Source organism: Palaemon carinicauda, chromosome 15 (genome assembly GCF_036898095.1).
Source record: "Palaemon carinicauda isolate YSFRI2023 chromosome 15, ASM3689809v2, whole genome shotgun sequence".
Classification (NCBI taxonomy): domain Eukaryota; kingdom Metazoa; phylum Arthropoda; class Malacostraca; order Decapoda; family Palaemonidae; genus Palaemon; species Palaemon carinicauda.
In genome coordinates this window covers 136,159,694-136,184,266 of record NC_090739.1, presented here as the reverse complement: position 1 = coordinate 136,184,266, position 24,573 = coordinate 136,159,694, and the positions used below count along the sequence as shown (strand labels likewise).

The following is a 24,573-nucleotide window of genomic DNA, read 5'->3' as shown; positions in this document are numbered from 1 at the left end:
GAGTGTACGAAGAAGGGAGTACTGTACTGTACATGAGAGCTTTTGTTAAAGAAATGAGAGTTTTGAAGAAGGGAGTACTGTACTGTACATGAGAGCTTTTGTTAAAGAAATGAGAGTTTTGAAGAAGGGGGTACTGTACTGTACAAAAGAACTTTTGTTAAAGAAATGAGTGTATGAAGAAGGGAGTACTGTACTGTACATGAGAGCTTTTGTTAAAGAAATGAGAGTTTTGAAGAAGGGGGTACTGTACTGTACAAAAGAACTTTTGTCAAAGAAATAAGTGTATAAAGAAGGGAGTACTGTACTGTACATGAGAGCTTTTGTTAAAGAAATGAGTGTATTAAGAAGGGGGTACTGTACTGTACAAAAGAACTTTTGTTAAAGAAATGAGTGTATGAAGAAAGGAGTACTGTACTGTACATGAGAGCTTTTGTTAAAGAAATGAGTGTATGAAGAAGGGAGTACTGTACTGTACATGAGAGCTTTTGTTAAAGAAATGAATGTATGAAGAAGGGAGTACTGTACTGTACATGAGAGCTTTTGTTAAAGAAATGAGTGTATGAAGAAGGGAGTACTGTACTGTACATGAGAGCTTTTGTTAAAGAAATGAGTGTATGAAGAAGGGAGTACTGTACTGTACATGAGAGCTTTTGTTAAAGAAATGAGTGTATGAAGAAGGGAGTACTGTACTGTACAAAAGAACTTTTGTTAAAGAAATGTGTGTATGAAGAAGGGAGTACTGTACTGTACAAAAGAACTTTAGTTAAAGAAATGAGTGTATGAAGAAGGGAGTACTGTACTGTACATGAGAGCTTTTGTTAAAGAAATGAGTGTATGAAGAAGGGAGTACTGTACTGTACATGAGAGCTTTTGTTAAAGAAATGAGTGTATGAAGGGAGTACTGTACTGTACAAAAGAACTTTTGTTAAAGAAATGAGTGTATGAAGAAGGGTGTACTGTGTTGAATGTGGGCCATAAGCCCCTCAGTTTGAGGCATAGCCTTCTCAGTTTTCTCGTAAAACTCAAAAATAAACTACGGGAGAAAGGAAACGACCTTCTCCGTTTTCTCTTTATTTCTCTCTCTGCCCTCTACTACAGATTCAAACAAAGCTTGGGGGAGCACGCAGGTCCCATGGTTCCTTTTTGTAGAAAACTTCACATAAAAAAAATAGATAACATTGCGATACAGACAAGACAAATCCATTTAACCAGCAAATTATAAATTTTTAACTTTTATTCTCTTTAAAGCTTCCCCAAAGGTAAAAAAAATACAAATATGTGACGAAAACGGGAGAGGGGAAGTCCCGGCTCCCATCCACTCGGGAAATTAATACAGTTTTCACAATATAATCACAATTCACATGGATTACTCTTTATAATTGTAATGACCCAATCATAATAACATATCAACCTTTCAAATAAACATATTTTTCAATAAATCAACTATTTCGATAATGTCAACAAACCTGGGTGCGTTCTCATTGGACAAACACTACACTTACCAGCGTAAACGAACGATGGGTGCGTTTTCATAGGACAAACAAACCAACATTTAACATCCTCCCCACCATAGGAGTGTCTCAACACTCCTATCATCATCAGAGCCTTCCAAGGCTATCTTATTACCTTAATCTACAAGTCAAGTTTAATAGGAACCTTAATAGGTCTTCCCTTTCGGGACTTACCAACATTAGACACTAAGGGTGATTCTACAGGCTCCTGTCTAAGATTCTCAAGTCTCTCCTCCTGGGAATTACTACCCATTTCACCCTTCAAATCTGTTATTTCTAGATTATACAAATTTTGCACAGGTCTGGATATAAATCCACGTTTGGTTTTAACCTCAACACTTCTAACAACCCCATCTTTTCCAGGATACAACTTAGTAATAACTCCAAGAGGCCACCTTAACCTTGGCACCCGTTCATCCTTTACTAGTACAACAGAACCCTCTTTAAGGTTACAATTTGGCTTGAACCCCTTCACCATACAAGGCAGGTTTCTAAGATACTCAGTCTGCCATATTCTCCAAAATTTGTCTAACTGACCCAGACGCACAGCTTCTCTTACACACAAATCCTTTGAGGATACACCACAGTCTGGATCATCTACTAACTCTAACTGAAAACCTGCAGAACGGCCAATTAGGAAATGGGAAGGGGTAAGAGGATTTGCGATATCGGGTTCCTCACCTACAAATGTCAAGGGTCTAGAATTAATACAAGCTTCCACCTCATGAAGTGTAGTCTCTAATTCACTCTTGGACAAAGAATTAGTGCCCAATGTTTTCCTCAGTGCAACTTTCACAGATCTAATGAGGCGTTCCCACCAGCCTCCCCACCAAGGAGCATTAGGTACAATAAACTTCCATTGGGGCGTCAACGAGCCATAATGTTCTCTTAACAGGTTGGAGACACTCACAAAGGTTCTAGCATTGTCAGAGTAGAACACTGTTGGAACACCCCGTCTAGCTACAAACCGTCTAATGGCCAAATTACAATCAACAACCGAAAGAGACTCGGTGAGCTCTAAATGAACAGCTCGAATGACAGCACAGGTAAAAAGAAGTATATACAATTTCTTGGATGGAAAATCAATACAAAATAAAGGACCAGCAAAATCCAGACCTGTAACCGTGAATGGAGGAGCCGACTTAACTCTCAACTCGGGAAGTGGCCCCACAGGCTGGGAACAAGCAGAGGCATCACAACGCCGACAAGCCACACATTCTCGACAAACCTTCTTTGCAATCTGACGAAGGCGAATGATCCAGTAACTGTTTCGTAACGTGGATACAAGTGTAGCAACACCAGCATGCTTGAGCAACCTATGCTGGAAACGAACTAACAGTAAAGCAATGTGGGTACCAGGAATTATTATAGGGTGCTTACTCTCAAAACTCAAGTCTGCATTCTCTAAGCGCCCTTTTATTCTCAGTAGCCCATCCTCATCTAGGTAAGGATCAAGTTTAATCAAGGAAGAACCCCTTGGGAGGAGGAGAGATCTACTCAGAGCATTTACTTCCTTTGCAAAGGCCTCTCGTTGCACAAAGTACAGCAGTTGTACCTTAGCCTTCGTCAATTCTCCATAGGTTAAAGGTCCACTTAATTTGTGGGACGAAGGTTTGCAATTCCCAACAAATCTCAGTACCCAACCTACTACATTAAGGGCCTTTGTAAAGGAACTCCATCGGGTGAATTCAAATAAGGGCGGCTCATTTTCAACTGCAACACAAACTGTGTCAGTATCACATATCTCTTCTGAAGGAATGTCCGCCCCCCTGCCTTCCTGATGAGGGAGCGGGGAGGAACAGAGCCAAGGAGGACCCTTCAGCCAAATATCAGACTGCAAAAGCTGCTCAGCAAAAACACCTCGAGATACAAGATCCGCTGGGTTGTCCTTGCCTGGACAATGCTGCCAACATGAAGGAAGTGTCAAATGTTGAATCTCAACAACCCTGTTAGCCACAAAGGTTTTCCATCTATTGGGGTCCCCCTTTATCCAAGCTAGGGCTACTGTGGAATCCGTCCAACATTGAACAGAAACCTCTTTACCCAGCTGCAAGGCGGACGTCACAAACACAACAAGTCTAGCACATAACAGGGCTCCGAGTAATTCAAGCCTAGGAAGGGAAACCCTTTTTATAGGGGCTACCTTGCCTCTTGCAACAACCAGCGATACCTTGAATTTATCCCCCTCAGACACTCTCACATAAACACAAGCACCATAACCCTTTTCTGAAGCATCACTAAATGCATGGAATTGAACATTAGGAATTTCCTTAAAGGGTGACTCAGAAAACAAGTACCAATCTACTCTAAATGACTCAAGCACAGAAAATCCTACAACCCATAATTTAACTCTGCCTTGCATAGCCTCGGGTAATAGCTCATCCCAATCTAAACCTAATCTCCAGATTTCTTGAAACAGTATTTTTGCATGCATAACAAACGGACATATGAGCCCCAAGGGATCAAAACACCGAGCTATGAGGCTTAGCACATTTCTTTTGGTACAAACAATATCTCCAAAGTGGTCCAGGTTCTCAACCTTAAAGGTAAAACAGTCAGGGGAGGATACCCAGTGGAGGCCTAGAACCTTGACACTCTCTTCACTAGAACCTTCAGTTATAGTTAAAGTCTTACAATTAGAAGTACACTTTGACAATGACATACCAGCCTCCTGCAGGATACCATAGGCTTCTTCAAATCTTAAACTTGCTTCTGCGGGACTATCAGCCCCAGATAGCCAATCATCTACATAAAGATTCTCATACAGTTCAGAAACCACCTCTGTGAGAGGGTATTTCTTTAAATGAAATTTTAAGGTGGCCTTTAATAAAAATGGACTACTCTTATTACCAAAGGGCATTCTTATAAATCTGAAATGTTTAACATTGTTCCCCTCTTTCAACAAAAACCTATGAACATCACGGTCCTCCCTTCTTACCTTTATTTGAAGAAAAGCCTTTGTAATATCAGCTGTTAAGGCCACCCTCCACCTTCTAAATCTTAACAACACCTCAACTAAATCAGGGTTGAGTGAAGGACCACTTTCTAAACAATCATTCAGAGATACTCCATTACTGCCACGTGCAGATCCATCAAAAACAGGCCTCACCTTGGTGGTTAGGCTCCCTTCCCGTACCACAGGCCGATGAGGCAAATAAAATATAGGATACCCACCTTCCCGTTGATGGGAAGGAATTTCTTCAATAATACCCTCCCTTTCATATTCATTAAACACCTTAAAATACTGCTCCTGCAGACAGGGGTTTTTACCTAACCTATTATAGAGACCTTCCAATCTTCTCAAAGCATGATGTTCATTATTGATCAAGTCCAATTTCATACTCTCAGATTTCCATGGTAGGGCCACTTCATAGCGACCATCTTTAAAACTTACCAAATTCTCAAATTGAACCAAGACTGGGTCAGGGTTCATCTCCTCAGAATGTAGTTCGTTGGGTTTTATGCCAACAGACTCTAGATCCCAAAATTGACTCAAACTACACTCTTGTACATTCTCAATTGCTAACAATTGTACACTTACACCAATATTACCTTCAGACCTATTAAAGGATCCGGACAAAATCCAACCAAAAATTGTCTCCTGGGCCACAAGCCCTTCATTATACATAACCTGGTTGGGGATCATCATCTTCCAATATAAATCAAGGCCTATCAACATATCAATATGTAAATTTCGATGGGATCCATACTCATCGATCAACTTAAGGTGAGAAAAAGGTTCTAAACACTTAGGGTCCACTTTGGACCTAGATAACGGAGGACAAATTACATCAATCTCAGCAACCTTAAAACTATATTTGTGATCATTTGCCCCTACACTCATTATTTCATAAATACTACACAAATCTGCCTTAGAGGCTTTCCCTCCACCAAAGGCAGAAAATGATAAATACTCAGAAGTCAGCCACTTAGGCTTGACCCGTTTGACCAGTTCCCTTGAAATGTAAGACCGATCTGACCCTGTATCAAACATTACAGTAGCAAATGTGATACCCTGATGGCCTACTACCCTGACTTGGGCCGTCTGCAATACACAACACCTTGAATTAACCTTGTTTTTCACCTCACAAGGTGCTACCCCCACATGGGTCACAGAATTTGACCCCTCTTGCACTCCCTCTACTACAGGGTTATTTTCACTAGCTGTTACGGAGGGTTTCGTTTCAGATCTCCGACATACAAGGGAGTTGTGATTCCCAGTCTTGCACTTTGAACACTTAGCCCAACAGGCCTTGGCATAATGGCCTTTAGATAAACACTTAAAACACAAACGCCGATTACGCACGGCTTCTTCTCTTTCTGCAAGGGGGAGCTTAGTTATACCTAAACACCTTTCACTGGGATGCAGCTTTCCACAGAATGCGCAAAACGTCTTCGAACCACTTTCTTCTGATGAAGTTTGAAGGGCAGAGGCTGAACTGGGAGTGTGCTTTTTAGTCCGTCGTTCTACACTGGGTTCCTCGGATTTTCCAAGGCTTAGTCTCTTGATAGCCTCTGCCCTCTCTCTGCCTTCCACTTCTCGTTGCAAGAACTTCAGCAATCCGTCGAGATCTCCTCTTTTCCGTCCACTACGCGACCAGTCCAACCTTATGTCATGAGGTAACAGAGCAAGGATCATAGGCACCAAGATCCGCCCGTACTGTTCACCTCCAACTCCAAGGGCCTCCAAACTGCGCACATGGCCTACTAACTCATCCTGTAATTTCCGCAAAGAGGACGTGTGAATTTCAGTCCTTGCGCTCCTAGATGAGCTAAGTTGCATTAGGGCTTGAAGGTGAGCTGATATAATGTTTTCTGGATCGCCATACCTTTCTTCTAACAACTCACAGGCTATCTTGTAATTAGCTGTTGTTTGGGTGAGGCCCTGTAGTACACCCCTAGCCTCACCCTCTAAAACAGATTGAAGATACATAAATTTGGAAACAAGAGGCATAGGCTGATCGTCCACAAGTGCCATAAATTGGTCCCAAAATGGCCGCCACTCTGTTATTTTCCCGCCAAATTTCACTAGCTGGAGTTTAGGCAATTGCACACTAAAACCCTCATTACCGACTTCACTGCCTGAATTAATATCTTCACTGGACCTATTAGCAACCAAGTTTCTGTCCTTGCCCAGCCTCTCTAAGGTAGCTGCTGCTTCAGTACGGATTTTTCTTACCTCTTGAAGAAAATGGTGGTCTTCAAGTATTCTTCTCTGGAGCTCGTCAACATCCTCTATAGAATCCTGGTCTCGCTGAATTATTTCTTCCCAGTCGGCCTTCTTATTATCGTAGTCTTTTACGAGACTTGTAATTTCATGCCAGGTCGGATTACCGGCCATGGCTCTGGTCAAATCTTCTGAGGCACAACGCAGCCATATTGTTGCCTTCTCTCTCTGTAGCACTGCTCTCCTAAGTTGATTTATGTCGTTGGGGAATCCAGTAAATTCAGCCTCGCTCTCATCTGATTCCCGGGTCTGGGCACCATGTTGAATGTGGGCCATAAGCCCCTCAGTTTGAGGCATAGCCTCCTCAGTTTTCTCGTAAAACTCAAAAATAAACTACGGGAGAAAGGAAACGACCTTCTCCGTTTTCTCTTTATTTCTCTCTCTGCCCTCTACTACAGATTCAAACAAAGCTTGGGGGAGCACGCAGGTCCCATGGTTCCTTTTTGTAGAAAACTTCACATAAAAAAAATAGATAACATTGCGATACAGACAAGACAAATCCATTTAACCAGCAAATTATAAATTTTTAACTTTTATTCTCTTTAAAGCTTCCCCAAAGGTAAAAAAAATACAAATATGTGACGAAAACGGGAGAGGGGAAGTCCCGGCTCCCATCCACTCGGGAAATTAATACAGTTTTCACAATATAATCACAATTCACATGGATTACTCTTTATAATTGTAATGACCCAATCATAATAACATATCAACCTTTCAAATAAACATATTTTTCAATAAATCAACTATTTCGATAATGTCAACAAACCTGGGTGCGTTCTCATTGGACAAACACTACACTTACCAGCGTAAACGAACGTTGGGTGCGTTTTCATAGGACAAACAAACCAACATTTAACATACTGTACTGTACATGAGAGCTTTTGTTAAAGAAATGAGTGTATGAAGAAGGGAGTACTGTACTGTACATGAGAGCTTTTGTTAAAGAAATGAGTGTATGAAGGAGGGAGTACTGTACTGTACATGAGAGCTTTTGTTAAAGAAATGTGTGTATGAAGAAGGGAGTACTGTACTGTACATGAGAGCTTTTGTTAAAGAAATGAGTGTATGAAGAAGGGAGTACTGTACTGTACATGAGAGCTTTTGTTAAAGATATGAGTGTATGAAGAAGGGAGTACTGTACTGTACATGAGAGCTTTTGTTAAAGAAATGAGTGTATGAAGAAGGGAGTACTGTACTGTACATGAGAGCTTTTGTTAAAGAAATGAGTGTATGAAGAAGGGAGTACTGTACTGTACATGAGAGCTTTTATTAAAGAAATGACTGTATGAAGAAGGGAGTTCTGTCTGTACATGGTTAAGAGTAAAAAGGCTAATACAAAGTTTAGGTAACAAATGTGTAAACTGGAGTTGTTCCATAACTGACATAGGAACCATGCTATTTAATAGGGGTTATTACTTTCGGCGTAGCTGAAATGACGAGCCATTAGAATTTTAACGAGGGTTTACTACCCCACCGCTAGTTAGCGGGGGGTAGGGAGGGTAGCTTGCTAACCCCCCCCCCCCCACACACACCTGTGCTTGAACTCACTTTTGCTCCCGGCTCGGGTGGTAGTCGGTAGTGTCCACTCTCACCCTCGCCTCTCTGACAGCCATTAATGCTTTTTGCTTTTTCTTCTACAGGTGTGTTTGAAGTTGGCCTCTGCTATCATGGGCAAGTGTCCTGGATTACCCGACCGCCCTTGTGGTACGTTTATGTCGGCGGTCGATACGGACCCTCACACCCTTTGTCCTTATTGTAGGGGAGCGGTGTGATAGAACTAATGTGTGGTGAGTGTAGGGAGTGGTCTACCTCCCAGTGGGAGAGGTTTTCTCGGCGACGGAAGAAGAGGTCCAAGCGGGATATTTCTCTTTCTAAGGTTTTTTTGAAAGGAGAAAATCTCAAGGACTTTTTCCGTTGCCCAAACCACTTTCGAAGCTCCCACTCGATCGGCTTCTTCCGAGAAACCGTCGAGTGGTAGCGTAGGCCATAGTTCTGTTTCCCGACCTCGGGGTTCGGGAGAGGGAGTTGCCTCCCTTAGCGAGGCAGCTCCTCCTCCTCCTCCCCCGGGGGAGGATTTAAATATTAATGTGTGTACTAATGTTTTGTTTCAGCTTTGGTCTTCCTTGGGGCTCGAAGGTTCACCCTCCAAAGAAGCCTTGTTTGAGATGATCCGGTTGGGTGCCGCTCTCAAACAATCGCCGACTTTGGCAGAGGTTGATCCTCTGTCTATCGTCGACGTTGTGGTGGCAGAGGCTTCCAATGCGATATCTCCGACCTCTGCACCTGATCAACCTGCTGTAGCTGAAGGCTTAGTTTCTCCCTCTGCTCAACCTTCAAGGGAGGAACTAAGTCCAACAGTCTCTCCTGCCGGTGATTCTCCCCCTCGGGGGAGTTCACTCACTGAGACTCCTCTTCGGAGGACTGCTGATAGTTAGCTCGCTGACCCAACGGCCCCCAGAGGGCGCATACGGCGTAAAGCTCGCCTTCCTCTTCGCCGGAGAGGCCTTCCATCACCTCACAAGGGTGTGAAGAGGCGCATTTTCGGGTCATCGTCGCAGTTCACCGCAGAGGAGCCTCGTCATCGTTCTCCGACTGTTCCAGCTACAACCCTGGACATCTCTGCAGATCGTTTGCGATCCCCTTTGGTGGAAGGTCGTCCTTACAAAGGACACGTCGACCTTCCACCCGTCAGACCTGCTGACATGCCGTCGCCGTTCCTGGCTGCTGATGCGCTGTGGGCGCCGACCCATCCTGTTTTTGTGAGACAGGCAACGGTCCCTTCGGGGGTAACAAAGGCGTATGCGCAAGTTGGCGCATACGTCCCTTTTGCGCCAGCACTCGCCTGCGCGCAAGCGCTCTTCTGCTGCTGACGATCCTGAGATAGCGCGTCAGCGCTCACCGTTGGCTGTTGCTCCTGCTAAAGTGCGCCTGCGCTCACCTGTGCATTAGCGCTCATCTGTGAGTTAGTGCTCACCTGCGCGCCAGCGCTCCTCTGATCGCCAGCGTGCCATTGCGCGCATTCAACCTTCTGAGCGCCATGCGCGCCATTGTTCTCCTGCGCGCTAGCGCTCGCCAACTCGCCAGCGCTCGCCAACTCGCCAGCGCTCGCCAACTCGCCAGCGCTCGCCAACTCGCCAGCGTGCTCCTGCTCACCAGCGATCTCCTGCTCACCAGCGATCTCCTGCTCACCAGCGCTCACCTGCGCGCCAGCGCTCCTCTGATCGCCAGCGTGCCATTGCGTGCATTCAACCTTCTGAGCGCCATGCGCGCCATTGTTCTCCTGCGCGCTAGCGCTCGCCAACTCGCCAGCGCTCGCCAACTCGCCAGCGCGCTCCTGCTCACCAGCGCTCTCCTGCTCACCAGCGATCTCCTGCTCACCAGCGATCTCCTGCTCACCAGCGATCTCTGCGCCAACGATCTCCTGCGCGCCTACGATCTAATGATCTGGGCGCAGTAGGAAAGTTGAATGCTTGCTCGTCAGCGCTTGCCAACGCGCCGTCGATCTCCACCTGCGCGCCATCCATCGCCAGCACACAGTCTCCCACTCGCGCCCACGAGGATGCGCGCCCACGCCCATCTCCCCAGCCTGATGTGTGCACACATGCGCGCCCGCGCGTAAGAGATGTCTCTCCTGCACGCGTGCACCCAACGGTATCATCGCCCGCATGGGCTCTTTATCCTGAGCCTGCGCGCCCGCGCGAACATTCACTCTCGCGCGCAATCTTCCTTCTGCGCACCCTTTGCTGTCCCCGGCACGCACTCCCACGTGCCATCGCTTGCCTGCGCGCCCGCGTGCACCCTCGCCCTCGCGCGCATGCGCGCCAACAGTCTCCCGCGCGCCAACAGTCTCCCGCGCGCCAACAGTCTCCCGCGCGCCAACAGTCTCCCGCATGCCAACAGTCTCCCGCGCGACTCCGGGTATTCCCCATTGCGCAAGCGCCAGCGCGATCGCCAATACCCTCCCACGCGCGAGGCTGCAGGATAATGTGCGGCAAGGTCGTCATCGCCACATCCCCCCCCCCTCCCCAAGCGCAGAACAGCGCGCTCGCCGGCATAGGGGAAGGTTCCAGAAAGGTTCAGGGACATTTCTTCTCCATCTTCTTCTTTTCAGGCGAACTCCCCTTTGGTAACTCCTCCCAGGGATCGGTCGATCCCTTTCCCTCCAGAGGGAGTATCTGACAGCGCAGCCGTCAGCCAGCAGCCTTGGTTTGGGACACTGGTCAGAGCGGTCGTGCAGGCGTTTAAGCCTGTTCCCATTGACCTGGGCCACAAATCCTTGGCAGCTTCTACTCCCCTGAAGAGGAAAAGAGGAGTTTCAAACTTGGTAACTTCTCGTAAGTCTTTGAGGTAGGCCTCCTCACCCCCCCAGACTTTTTCCCCCTCCCCTTCGGACAAAGACTTCCTGTCCTCAGGGGAGTCACGTGAGGTGAGTCGTTCCCCCATCGCACCAATGAGGGAAACCCCACCTCGCGTTGGAAAGTCTTCTTGGGTAGGGGTGGAGAAGAGCCTACCCCCGTCGTTGTTGGAGTCTTGCATCCCTCCCAGGAGGGAGTCGAAGGACTCCAACACTGTACCAAAGTCTTCATCAAGACTTAGATCGGAGCCAGCCAGTCACTCAGAGAACGTCCGCGAGTCCCCCCAAGAAGAGCCTTTGGGGACAGGAGACTTCGCTGCTAGCCCTTCAGGAGGAGAGCTGCAGGAGTCAGAACACGTGTTCTGGCAGGTTCTGACCCTTATGAGGAATCTCAATGGGTTTGCTGACCCAGAGATTCCTTCTCGTGAGGGCAAGGACACGGTCTTGGACCGAGTCTTTGGGACTCAAAAACCCTCGAAAGCCAGTGCGGCTTTGCTCTTGCTCTGGTCTCAAGGGGTCAAGAGTGCCAGTGATAAGATAAAGGTCCAGCTCTCCAAGCTTGCCTCCTCCAGCCGATCCAGCGCCGGCAACAAGCTCCTCCCACTTCCTCGTGTCCAACAGAGGAGGTACTTTGACATCTTAGAGGAGACTTGTTTGGCTCTTCCCCTTCACCACTCCTTGGAAGAGCTTACCAGGGGAGTCCCTCTTGAGAGAGACTCCAACCGGCAGGTCTCGTTCTCGGCAACGGAGATCCTTAGCCAGGAGAAGATGGCAAAGTGTGCCGTGCAGGCCGCTTCGTGGCTGGATATCTGGCTAGGGACCTTAGGTATCCTGATACGTTCGGAGGATTTAACCAAAGAACGTACCAGGAAGGCTATGGAGACCTTTTTACTCTCGGGCACTCGCACAATCGATTTTCTAGCCCACCAAGTCTCGAACTTGTGGGCTAACACCATCTTGAAACGTCGAGATGCGGTGTCTTGAGAGGTTTCATCAATAGGTCCCTAACACCGAGATCAGCAGGCTCAGACATTCTTCCGTGATAGGAAAGAACTTGTTGGACGTGGAGCAGGCCGTTGAGAGGTGGAGGAAGTCCAACCAGGACTCCCGCCTACATAGGGCTCTGACATCGAAGCCCTATAAACCTCCAGCAGCCACGCCCTACCAAGACCACGAAACCGGCAGCGGCAGCGAAGATGACAGTGTCTAAGCCCTTTCCTGTCAAGGACAAGAAAGGCAAAAAGTCTTCCAGGGGAGGAAAGAATCCTAGAGGGAGAGGCCGAGGCCGCAAACACTAGGATTGGCAGTCCCCCTGCATGTCCACCAGTGGGCGGAGGCCTACAAAGTTGCGCGAACAGGTGGCAGCAACTCGGGGCTGATTCCTGGATGATTTCCGTAAACAGTCAGGGATATCGCGTCCCGTTCATAACATCCCTACCTCCCCTGACAGCGAATCCAGTGTCATTGAGCTCCCTTGCCATAGGATCAGCAAGGGGGCAAGCCCTTCGGGCAGAAGTCCAGACCATGTTGAAAAAGGGCGCTCTCCAAGAGGTCCTCAACGGGTCTCCAGGCTTCTTCAGTCGACTCTTTCTTGTAAAGAAGGCGTCTGGAGGCTGGAGACCAGTCATCAACCTCTCGGCTCTGAACAAGTTTGTCAAGCAAACTCCGTTCAGCATGGAGACCGCAGACATGGTCAGACTTGTAGTGAGACCGTAAGACTTCATGTGTACACTGGATCTGAAGAACGCGTACTTCCAGATCCCAGTCCATCCGTCTTCAAGGAAGTACTTAAGATTCAGCCTAGACAACAAGGTTTACCAGTTCAAGGTGGTGTTTTTCGGTCTCTCCACAGCACCACAGATTTTCACGAGTGTGTTCACCCTAATATCGTTCTGGGCACACAGGATCGGCATACGTCTCCTCCGTTATTTGGATGACTGACTGATCCTAGCAGACTCGGAGTCATCCCTTCTTCAACACCGAGACAAACTTCTGGGACTTTGCCAGGATCTGGGGATCATGGTAAATCTCGAAGTCCTCAATGCTTCCCACTCAAAGACTGGTATACCTAGGCATGATCATAGACACCAATCTCCACAAAGCCATCCCATCAGACGACAGGATAGCAAGGCTGAGGAGGGTCGCAAGCCCTTTCCTCAGACGAGAAGAACTTCCAGCCCAATCGTGGTTAAGTCTCCTCGGTCACCTCTCATCTTTGGCTCATCTAGTTCCCAACGGTCACCTCAGGATGAGATCCCTCCAGTGGCGACTCACGTCCCGGTGGAATCAGGGTTACGATTCCCCGGACGTCGTGATCCCTATGGGACCTGCGGAACGGACGGACCTACAATGGTAGGTGACAGACGAGAACCTATGAAAAGGAGTGGATCTTCTCATCCTCACCCTGGATTTGATGCTGTTTTCGGACGCCTCAAAAAAAGGGTGGGGGGCCCACGTTCTGCACCACAGGACCTCAGGCCTGTGGTCATAATCAGAAAAGTGCCTCCATATAAATCTGCTAGAGATGAGGGCCGTCTTCCTGGCCCTTCAACAGTTCCAACAATACCTGGCCAGTCACAATGTGGTGGTGATGAGCGACAACACCACAGTAGTGGCTTACATCAACAAGCAAAGAGGTACCTTTTCGAAGCAGCTATTCCATCTCGCAGTAGAGATACTGAGATGGACCGAAGTCCACTTGATTCCACTATCGGCACGTTTCATTCCAGGTAAGAGGAATGTGCTTGCCGACAGTCAGAGCAGAGCATCTCAGATAGTGAGTACTGAGTGGTCTTTGGATCATCGAGTAGCCAACAGTCCTGACTTTGTGGGGTTCCCCGACTGTGGATCTGTTCGCGACAGCGTTGAACTTCAAGCTTCTGCTGTACTGCTCCCCAGTCCCGGATCCCAAGGCGCTCTGGCAAGATACCTTCCAACAACGGTGGGACAACATCGACGTTTAGGCCTTTCCCCCATTCTGTCTGATGAGGAGGGTGCTCAACAAGACCAGAATATCTGTCAATCTATCAATGACCCTTACAGCTCCGCTATGGCATCACGCGGAATGGTTTCCGGACCTTCTGCAACTCCTAACTGAACTTCCGAGAGAACTCCCTCCGCGACACGAGCTACTCAGACAACCACATGCCAACATCTTTCACAAAGCCGTAGCTTCGCTACAACTTCACACCTGGAGACTATCCAGCATCTCCTCGCAGAGAGAGGATTTTGGCAACAAGTTGCGATTAGGATGTCTGGACATCTGCGAAAGTCATCCGCATCTGTCTACCAGGCAAAGTGTTAAGTCTTCTGTGGTTGATGTTGTGGAAGGGGTATCTCCCCATTCGATGCCACTATTCCAGCAATAGCGGAGTTCCTCGTGTATTTGCGGGAAGAAATGCGCCTTTCAGTCTCGGCGGTGAAAGGCTATCGCTCAGCCTTAAGTCTAGCCTTCAGGCTCAAAGGAGTGGACATTTCTTCCTCGCTGGAACTTTCCCTACTCATACGAAGTTATGAACTTATCTGCCCTCAGTCGGAAGTGAGACCTCCTCCATGGAACGTGGTTCGAGTTCTCAGGTCTCTTAAGAGACCTCCCTATGAACCATTACGCCAAGTTTCAGATCGCCACCTAACTTGGAAGATGGTGTTCCTACTAGCTTTGTCCTCGGCCAAGTGATTCGGTGAACTTCATGGTCTCGCATACGACATCGCCCATTCAAGGGGATGGGGGGAGGTAACGTTTAAATTCGTCCCTGAGTTTATTGCTAAGACTCAGAATCCGGGGGTGCCGGACTCTCGGTTCGACCCCTTCCAGATTTCGAGTCTTCGTTCTATAACAGATGACCCAGACCATCTCGAAAGAACGGCTGCAGTCCGTCCCCAGGTGCAGGCATTGTTTGTGAGCACTGGGAGGACTAAGAGGAGGGTCACCAAGAACACCATCTCGGCATGGATTCGTAGGGTGATTCATCTGTCCCTGAATCCCGACCCTCCTCCTTCACGTCGCCCTAGAGCACATGATGTCAGGGGCGTAGCTACGTCCCTGGACTTCAAGAAAAATTTCTCAGTGACGCAGGTTCTTCAAGCTGGGGTGTGGAAGCGTCGGACGACCTTCACAGCCCACTACCTGCAAGACGTGACCCACAGGAGGCTCGATACGTTTTCTATCGGCCCTGTGGTGGCTGCACAACAGCTGGTTTAAAACCTCAGGCTCCTTATTGGACAAGTAGCAGAAGGTTGAGGGCATTGTTACCCGGTCTTAGTCTGCATGAATAAAAAGGTGTGTCTGGCCCTTATTCTTTTCTTCATCTTTTTCTTCATCTTCCCCTCTCTTGGGGAAAGCAGCATCCTGGGTTCTCTGCACAGCTGACCTCAAACCACTGCAGGTAAACCATGTTTCCTTGTGTTCCTAGTATTAAGCTAATACTGTCACGTCCCCATACCCTGACGAGGTGGTATTGGGAGTCTTAGCCTAAGTTTCCATCTAAAGGACTACAGGTCAACTTCCTAGGACGAGTCACACTTTATACCTTTACAAACAGCTTACGTAGGCCGCAGCCCTTGCGTAGCAAGGCGCAGGGACTCCTTATTGTTGAGTGCTGACACACTCAAATACTGAGTCCCCAGGCAAAGCCAAAAGCCAGTACTGGCCGGGACTTTCCACCCTTCCTAATGGGTGAGTCACCCCTATTAAATAGTGTGGTTTGTATGTCAGTTACGGAACAAATGACAAGTTCGGAGATAATTTGTATTTTTCCTAACTAAACAAACCTTAGCTATTTAAGTAAACTTGCCCGCCAGCCCTATCCCCCTTGAAGTCCTACCTCTAAGCAAAGTGAGCTCAAGCACAGGTGTGTATGAGGGAGGGGAGTGTAGCAAGCTACCCTCCCTACCGTACTAATAAGCGGTGGGGTAGTAAACCCTCGTTAAAATTCTAATGGCTCGTCATTTCAGCTACGCCGAAAGTAATAACCCCTATTAAATAGCTAAGGTTTGTATAGTTAGGATAAATACAAATTATCTCTGAATTTGTCATATTTTAAGAATCCATTAGAATAAAGAAGAAACTGAAGTGTTAGAATAAAATTTATTATGGAGCTGTTTTGTGCCAATGAGATATTTTGTATGGTAGTTTGTATCAATATTCAAAACTACATATGTCTCAAGTTAAAATGAGATGAGCATGTATTAAAGGCTGTCAAGTTGTTGTTATGAAAGCCACAACGTGGCAATAGAATTACCGGTCGATGTGAAATTGTGACTGAGCAGAAATGTTTGGTTCATGTTGACGAGTGCAGTTTCATGGGGACGGGTAAGAGGAATAATTGTCTCTTAATATAAAAATAATGAACAGGAAAGTACGGAGTATGAATTATATTGTTGGAGAACTATTTGGGAGACTGTGAGGATTATGCAAGTGTAAAGGATTTGTATATAGTGAGGAAACTGTTGCATACGTTGAGCTTCAGGAAACTCGACTATAAGATTTAGACGCAGTATATTTTGCAGGATGATGGGTTAAATTCTAGACTGTTAAAAGAGTTACAGAAGTTTTTGTTTTGAAACTAATGCTTATGTAACATTAAATAAATGGTAAATTACACGGTTGTTTTTAAAGAATGTTTCAGACAAGAATAAGAAAGGAGCAGATAATGTAGATTCAAGTTTACAGAATAAGAGAAGGAACTTTTGTTAGCATGGGTAGTAAAGTTAAAAAAGAAGAGTTACTGTATACCACAGTAGCAAAAGTAAGCTTACGAAGCTGAAATTTTTTATGATTGAGGGAAAAATTGAAGCTGTTGACTGTATACTGTAGTTGCATAGGAGTAAAATTTTGTACGTTTGTTGGAGATGAATATTACCGTGGTTAGAAAAATTGTGGTTATTCTGGAGCAGTCATAAAGTAATTAGATTTTGCCAAAAAGGTGTTAAGAAAACTTGTGTTAAGAAAGAAATTGGGTGAGAGATGAGCTTTCATATATAATATGGAATTGAAAAGAACACATTGCCTTTTTAACCGCACAAAATAAAAACTTGGGTAAAATAACTCTAATCCCTGACTGTATTGTATGAGCATACTCTGTATATGGTTACTGCCAAATGCAAGACAACAGAGCTAAGCAATTTTTATAGTTATAATTGCTAAATAAAGTAAATTTTACCCCATTTTCAGCTGCCATAACAGGGGTAGCTGCCATTGCTCTGGGTATGATAGTTGGTCATCTTGGAACAATTTTCATGGTTGCCTACAGTATCATGAGTGCATTGAAAGGCCCTCTAGGGGGACTCTTTTTAGCAGGTATATGCACACCGTGGGTTAACAGGAAGGTAAGGCTCTTGTACATAGTTTTAAAGTGTGGGATCTTAGCTTTTTATCCTTTGCTTGCATATATAGAAGTGTACTTGGATCAATGTTTTCTAAATTCATTTATATGAAAATAATAATTAGAGTAATTAGTAGTATACAGTCAAGTGCAAATCAAGTAATAGCCCTCTTACATTATGGTATCTTATTTTTTTATTCGGTTATTTACAATGGCTTGGATGTTGATCTTGGATAAAGTTTCTGTCATTAAATTCTTTAGGAAGAACTTTTTACATTGGATTTTTTTGGTTAGCTTGATATAGTACAATAAGCTTCATAAACCTTTAAATTAATCTAATCATTTCTGCTTGTACTGGATTTAGATTGTATGCTGAAAAAAATTTAAGAATCTCACATTCATTAAAAAAAAATATTTGTTTCTTATTGGTGTTCATGTGCTATGTAGTCTCCAAGAACTTTTGTGTGGAAGGCTAGAACAAGGAATACAATACATCAATAAAATACCAAAGAAATAAGGACTTCCTAGCTCCAGTGTATCAAAGGGCGTAGCACCAACTTGGGGAAGATAAGGGAAATCCACGGATTCAGGCTGTATTGAATCTGTCACAGCACCTATTATGCTGAAATACATCGGAAGGCATGGAGGTGCCTGGACTTTTGGATTCTCAGACTTGGGAGAAAGCTCCAGTAGGAGCATATCCTCTTGATTTGAGTCTTTCAGGCTTTGTGAGAGGGGGGGGGGATTAGTGGAGGTAGTATTTACTATGGATGTTGAGAGGAAGATCTAGCAAAAAAAACCTGACAATTGTGCACAGGATGTTCTTGGTGGCATGAGATGAGTATTTTTTGCAATAGAGGCTACAAAGTTCCCTTGGATGATATGGAATTTGAGAATTATGCTACAGTTCCTCAATCACATTGGTGTATCAAACAACCAGCCCCTAGGATTCTCCACCAGCTTACTCCCAAAGAGGTTAAGTCTCCTTTAACAATCTAGCAGAAGCAGTCTTAGATACTGGGGGAATGCTTCATGATTACAGTCTTGTAAATCTTATCTATGGTTGGGATTACAGTTCCGCGGCAGTAGACTCCCTTCTTGGCCAAAATGGTAAGGATGGGTTTAGGGTCTTTGAGGGATATGTTGCTAAAAGGGGATTCTATGTTACTGAAAGAATGCATCCCATTCTTTGTAGTCTACCTTAAAGAATTGAAGGGATTCATGGACCTTAATAGGTTTTGTGAGGGCTTTCTCCCAAAGAAATGAGAGGCTCACATGGGCTTATCCCAGTTGGGAGACTTGTTTTCCTTCTGTTCCAGAGTATCTTAGGGCATCAGAGTTTAGTGCCTGTCAAACACTCTTCAAGTCTAGTGTCAATCATATCCTCTCTAGAAGTTTGTGTTGATGGGGGATCTCGGATTGCGAGTGCCGGTCTAGCAAAGTTCTTGTACAAGTTTACTTTTGAGGATTTGCAGAACTTTAATAAAGCAAAATTTGAGATAAGATGCCTGTATTGTGAATCCCTCTTCCCTTAATCCATAGTGGATAAAGCTAGGACTGATGACCATACATCTAATACTTCGAATGTGGATCCCCAGCCAGTTACAAGCGATGTCCTGACCATGGACTGGAACAAATGATCCTCGAGTATGATTTCTTCGAGAATTTTCAGGAACTGTTGTGTTGGTAGTGCCACAGTGGTCAAACAACTTCTTCGATCAGTATGGCTGTATCAGAGTAGGAATCGGAATATTGATGCTTTCCCCTTTATGAACAGAACCTTCACACTTGGGTTTTCTCTCAATTATTTATGAAAAGAATTTTCAGCTCACAATGTGACCTAGTATCTGACAAAATGTAGAGGTCTTCCTCGCCAGACATAACCAGTTGGTATGGAAGGCATGGATAACCATCCTCAGGGATAGGTCCCCATGCTAGATAACCTCAAATTTCTTGGCTTCAAATCTAGTCCAGCTCTTTGAAGAAAGGAATCTTAAGCCATTAACAATCTTATGAAAGTCTGCATGGACAGAATCTCTCAAGCAGGCTTATAACTTGACGTAAACTATGTCATATTCCGCATAACACAATCTTTTAGTACCTTACAATGACCATCCCGTCCAGCTCCTTCAGTGTCTTTGTCTCTCGATAAACTACTCAAATTATTTACCAAGTTAGATGACGGTAATTCTATTGTTCCCTCAAAGAGTTACTTCAGAAGGCTATTTCTTTTAATAGCTTTATCATTGGGCGCCAGAGTCGGCAAGCTTGCATCATTACTTAGATTTCATCACCCTCACTCCTGACCTATTTTTAATACAAAATGAAAAGCTTCTTCAGAGGCAAGATCCTCTTTATATCATGGCTTTACAGTCGGGGGATGGTAACCTGCATCCAGTATTTACCCTGCAGGCATACATGCAGAGATCCATGTCTTCAGAAGGTAGTCTTATTTAAAAATATCCAGACCCACAAGTGAGGCTATTCCTATGCTAATAACGTCCCTCATCAAAAAGGAGGATCCTCTCTCAATCTCTAAAACCCATTAGAAAAATTGCTGCCTCATTTGCCTTTTTTGCTAATTTGCAATATCAGGACATATAGAGCTTTACGGGTTGGCCTGGATATTGAGTATTTATAAGACACTACCTGAAACAAATCCAAGTAGTACAACTTGCATGGGTGGTGCTAGACTCGTTTGGGACACCTATGGGAGGCAACTGGATTGAAGAGGAAATCTCTCATCCAGATCACCCAACAGATTCACCATGATGGGCATCTAGCTTCCTCCCACGGGATCTTCTCTCATGAGATGAGTATAAACTTGCTATTTTATGCTCACCCTGGTACGCCCAGACTAAGTGTTTGCTTCTTTGGAGATGGTTCTTCATTATGGTACACTAGTCTATGCTTAATGTTTTTCTGGAGACCACACAACACATTAACCCCAAAAATGGGCTTTTGACAGGAAAAATCTATTTTTGAGGTGTTGTGTGGTCTGCATGACCCACCTCCTTCCTGGCCTTGTGTAGGGAATGGAGGCATATGAGCCTCAGTGTGAATATTAAAGATGGTAGTTAAAGCGCATTCAAGTGCCCAGGAATCTTTGTCTTTAGTACCAGTATTGGTTCTTGGTGATAACACGTCATCAATTCTTTGACATATTTCAGCATAAGAGGTGCTGTGATGGATTCAACAGAGCCTAAATCCGTGGGTCTCCCTTATTTTTTAGTATTTTCTTGGATTCTCTGATCTAGCCGTCCAGCAGTTTTTGGAGAGCTCACAGCATCTCCCCAGTATAATTACTAGTGTTTATTGTTGTTATTGCAGCTTAGCTGTATTAGCAGAATGATAAAAGCCCAATGGTCCTAATAAGGAAAGCTGCCTAAATCAGTGAAGAAATTAGATAAGAAAAAATCAAATGAATTATAGAGGTTTCCTAGCTTTTATATTTTAGTCAAAAAGCTTGTTCTTTGATGCTCGGCTGTGTAAAGTTTCTAGTTAATGCTTTAAAATTTATATTAAGTATTACTTACTCTCTTCATAAGATAACAATCAATTCCAGGGAGCAGCCGTTGGGTTTGTAGCTTCTTTTATGATCAACGTATGGCTCATCATCGGCAAATTTGTCCGGGGAGGTGGAAATCCCACAACTCTGCCTCTCTCTGACAGTGGATGCGATGGAAATGTTGCTTCTTTAAAAAATGCCACATCTGTTGTCATGAACCATTTTTCATCATCGTCAAGGATTGCTTTTCCACCAGAGTAGGTGACAAATGTTTACTGTATTTTCTTCTATGTTGTACTTTAATATGTAATTTAAGGAGGTAAATCTTTCTTCTTAGTAACAGACTTTGAATTATGTATTGTAAGAGTGTTTGCTGAGTTTAATATCAATACTGTACATTATTACATCAATACTTGAAGGTTGGCTGACTTGAGAGTACCTGTATATTTAAGGAAGTACTTTTTAAATATTCAAGAAAGTATATTTTAATTCAAAGTAAGCATGTATTGTCCCTCAATTAGTTGTATGCCTTAACTTTCCTCACACTTTGCATGTAGATGCATGACCAGGAAAGCACACTTTTTTAGAGTCAAACATGGTGTATTTTTATGCAGGCACTTGCTAGTGAGAAACAGTGTGATTTGTCTTCTCTTCTCTATTAATATTGCTTTCCTTTTCATTACTTTGTACCCTCACCATGCTGTACTCAGCATTGCTTTGCTTGCAATGTGGGTTATTGTTTACATTTTTCTGTATGTGACACACTGTAGTTAAATCTAAAGTTTTGTTTGCATGTATGGTCTTGCCTTATTACTCCCTTCCTTTATTTATTCCTACACGTAACATAACATAGTATAAACCTTTGACTTTGGATAAGAGCACAACTTACTTGACAGGTAGAGCTACCTTCACTTTGACTTTGGCTGCTGGAGAGTACAGTTGTACTTTTCACTGTCCTCATCTGGTTGTTTTAATCTTGTTTTTTCACTCGGATTGAAAGAATGGTTTTGATAAGTCTTGTTCGAGGGATATTAAGGGTTTCATGATAACTTATTGTGTGACAATTTTCTAGGGTACTAGCTATTATCCAACATACTTGTTCATGTCTGGTAGCATGTCTGTTGCTGTTTAATCCTTCGTGTGTGCTGCACAACAACATGAACCTTAGGAAGTTGGTTTTCCTTGGACATTGCTGGGGCTCTGTTGGAAGAAGAGCTCCTCTTCTGCCAAATTTGAAAGAAAGGGTACTGCCCTTTGTCTTTTCTCGAGTTTCTGCTGATCCCATAAGGCACTAAGGATGTATGACCATGTTGTCCTGTTGTGGTATTTCATTGGTGAGAGTATTGTCATTGACCTTCATGATTCCGGAAAAGATGAACTTCAAGTTTTCTCTTCTCCCCTACCTCATCTTTGCTTCAACTTTTGAAGATCAGTAAAGATGTTATTGTTAAAGTCCAGGAAGAATGATCAATAGGAGTCACGTACTCGTAACTCCTACTGGTTTGCTCCCAGTTGGAGAAACTGCAGTACAGTATAAGGAAACTCGTCTTGAGTGAGTGCCAAAAGTTTTCCCATAGTGGGAAGAAACATGGTCTTCCACTGTCTTGGGTAAGAGTTCTCTTGCTTGTGGGTACAGTTTGGCACACTATCCTATCCTATTTCTCTTCCTCTTTTTTTTTTTTTTTTATTTTTATAGGAAATATTTGTTTTAATGTTACTGTTCTTAAAATATTTTATTTTTCCTTGTCTGCTTTCCTCACAGGGACATTTTCCCTGTTGTAGCCCCTGGGCTTATAGCATCCTGCTTTTCCAACTAGGGATGTAGCTTAGCAATTAATAATAGTAATAATACGCACTGCCGGTCGGAATGGAAGGGCATCGCCCTTCTTTACCCCTTTCTGGACAATCTATCTGTCTCTCGGGGGAGAGATAGAGAACTGGTGCGTGCCAGAGAGATATCAGTACCCATTGCTACTTCTGCTTCCCTTCGCATGTTGCAGAGTTCCAAAGAAGACACCGAATCTTCTTATGTGATACCTGTGGAGGAAGTCACTGAAGCACAGGATGACTGGAGTTTGTCTGGTTCCTCTGCATGATTTTGAGGAAGTATTGTGCCAAAACTCCACCCCCAGGAATGTGTTGAGGTATGACGTACAAAGGCTCATTTCTCGTATACCAGAACCAAATATCATAAGAGATGAGGCACGAGCATTGTTGGTTTGAATGTAGAAGCTTTCTCTCATCCCTCTCCTTCCAGGGATGTTCCCTGGATGCTTCGGTGACACCTTCTCCATGCTCATGAACATTACCACACGCACGAACTGAAGAAGATATCCTTTAAGAGATAAGCTAAAGGTGTTGAGTCATCTTTTTGTGATTTTCTCCATGCACACGATCATTTGTGTCCACAATTGTCCACGAACACAATCACCCATGTGTATTATTGTCCAAGGTTCACACACAAGATTCTATGCCCATGAACTTACAAGTGCACAAGACTCCTAAACTTTAACATTTGAAGTTTCCTTCAGAAGGGAATAGAAATAACCTACAGTTTCTCCCCTTCATTAATTTAGCAGCTCGGAATGTTAGGTCTACAGTGAACCCTTGGCATATGCTAGAACTTAACTTTCTTCTTTGATGTTCAGGTGTCCTCAATAAGAGTGGTATGGAGAACTCTTGTGCCTTCAGTAGACAAACTTTTGCAAAAGTTTAGTTTCTTCATTAAATCTCCTATGAGTGTATACCACCAGAATCTAAATGCTATCCATGTATAGAGATAGAGTGAGTACCTTTTCAAAGATATTAGTTTATGAGTCATATCACAAAGTAAAAAACATTTTATTTTATAGCTTATGGATGCAAACCTTACCTACCCAGTGAGTAGGTGCGTTTGGCTGAATTTGAGAGAAATTGTTCAAGTACAGTATACTGTACATTATTTCAAAGTCTCTTTCTCATCAGCTGTTATTGATGAATTCTGATGAATTTTTTATTAATGAATAATGCAATGATTTGTTAAAAGATTAAATTTGTAAAAAATTTGTCACTTTAAATGTTAAAAATATATGCCCCATTTTGTGCACAATCCTTCATTAGCATTATCCACCTCATTAGTAAACCTTTTGCAGTGCTCTGTTGGTATTACTAAAACGTCTTTACAGCATCACTTTGCCCCTAGCTCCACCCAATCTTTAGTCTTCTACTTTACCTCCATTCTTGTTTCCTTTCTTATATCTTGCTTTCTTGTATGCCCCAAATTCTATAAATCAAATAAATTGGAATGATCCGTAGTAAAATGTATATATCTGGTATGTACTGTAGTCACTGTGATTTATTAATATATCTTATGAAAATTACAAGTATTGTTTAATAATTTTTACTGTGTAATAGGTCTGGATTCAGTATTACTTTCATATGCTGCCTGTTTGTGAATTTTATGCAGTACTTTATGAAAACAAATTTTTTCCCTTATCTCTTTCAGGGGAAACTATAACACCCTCTATGACATTTCTTACTGTTACAGTGGATTTATTGGTATAATCCTGACACTTGTCATCAGCTCCTTCGTATCTCTCTGTACAGGTAACCATTATTATTTTTTGTATTGTTTACACAGCATTTTCCTTTGGGGTACACTGGTGCTGTAA

The 24,573-nt window shown here is 44.1% G+C and overlaps 1 protein-coding gene across 1 annotated transcript in view; it reads left to right on the top strand.

The window, feature by feature from the left end:
• The window catches only part of LOC137654191 (sodium-coupled monocarboxylate transporter 1-like), a 31,700-nt gene extending 7,127 nt beyond the window's left edge, over positions 1-24,573 (top strand). The window contains exons 2-4 of the mRNA XM_068387829.1: positions 17,265-17,419; positions 20,981-21,180; positions 24,408-24,573. Coding sequence (XP_068243930.1) covers positions 17,265-17,419; positions 20,981-21,180; positions 24,408-24,573 — 521 coding nt within the window. The remainder of the gene's footprint in view (positions 1-17,264; positions 17,420-20,980; positions 21,181-24,407) is intronic.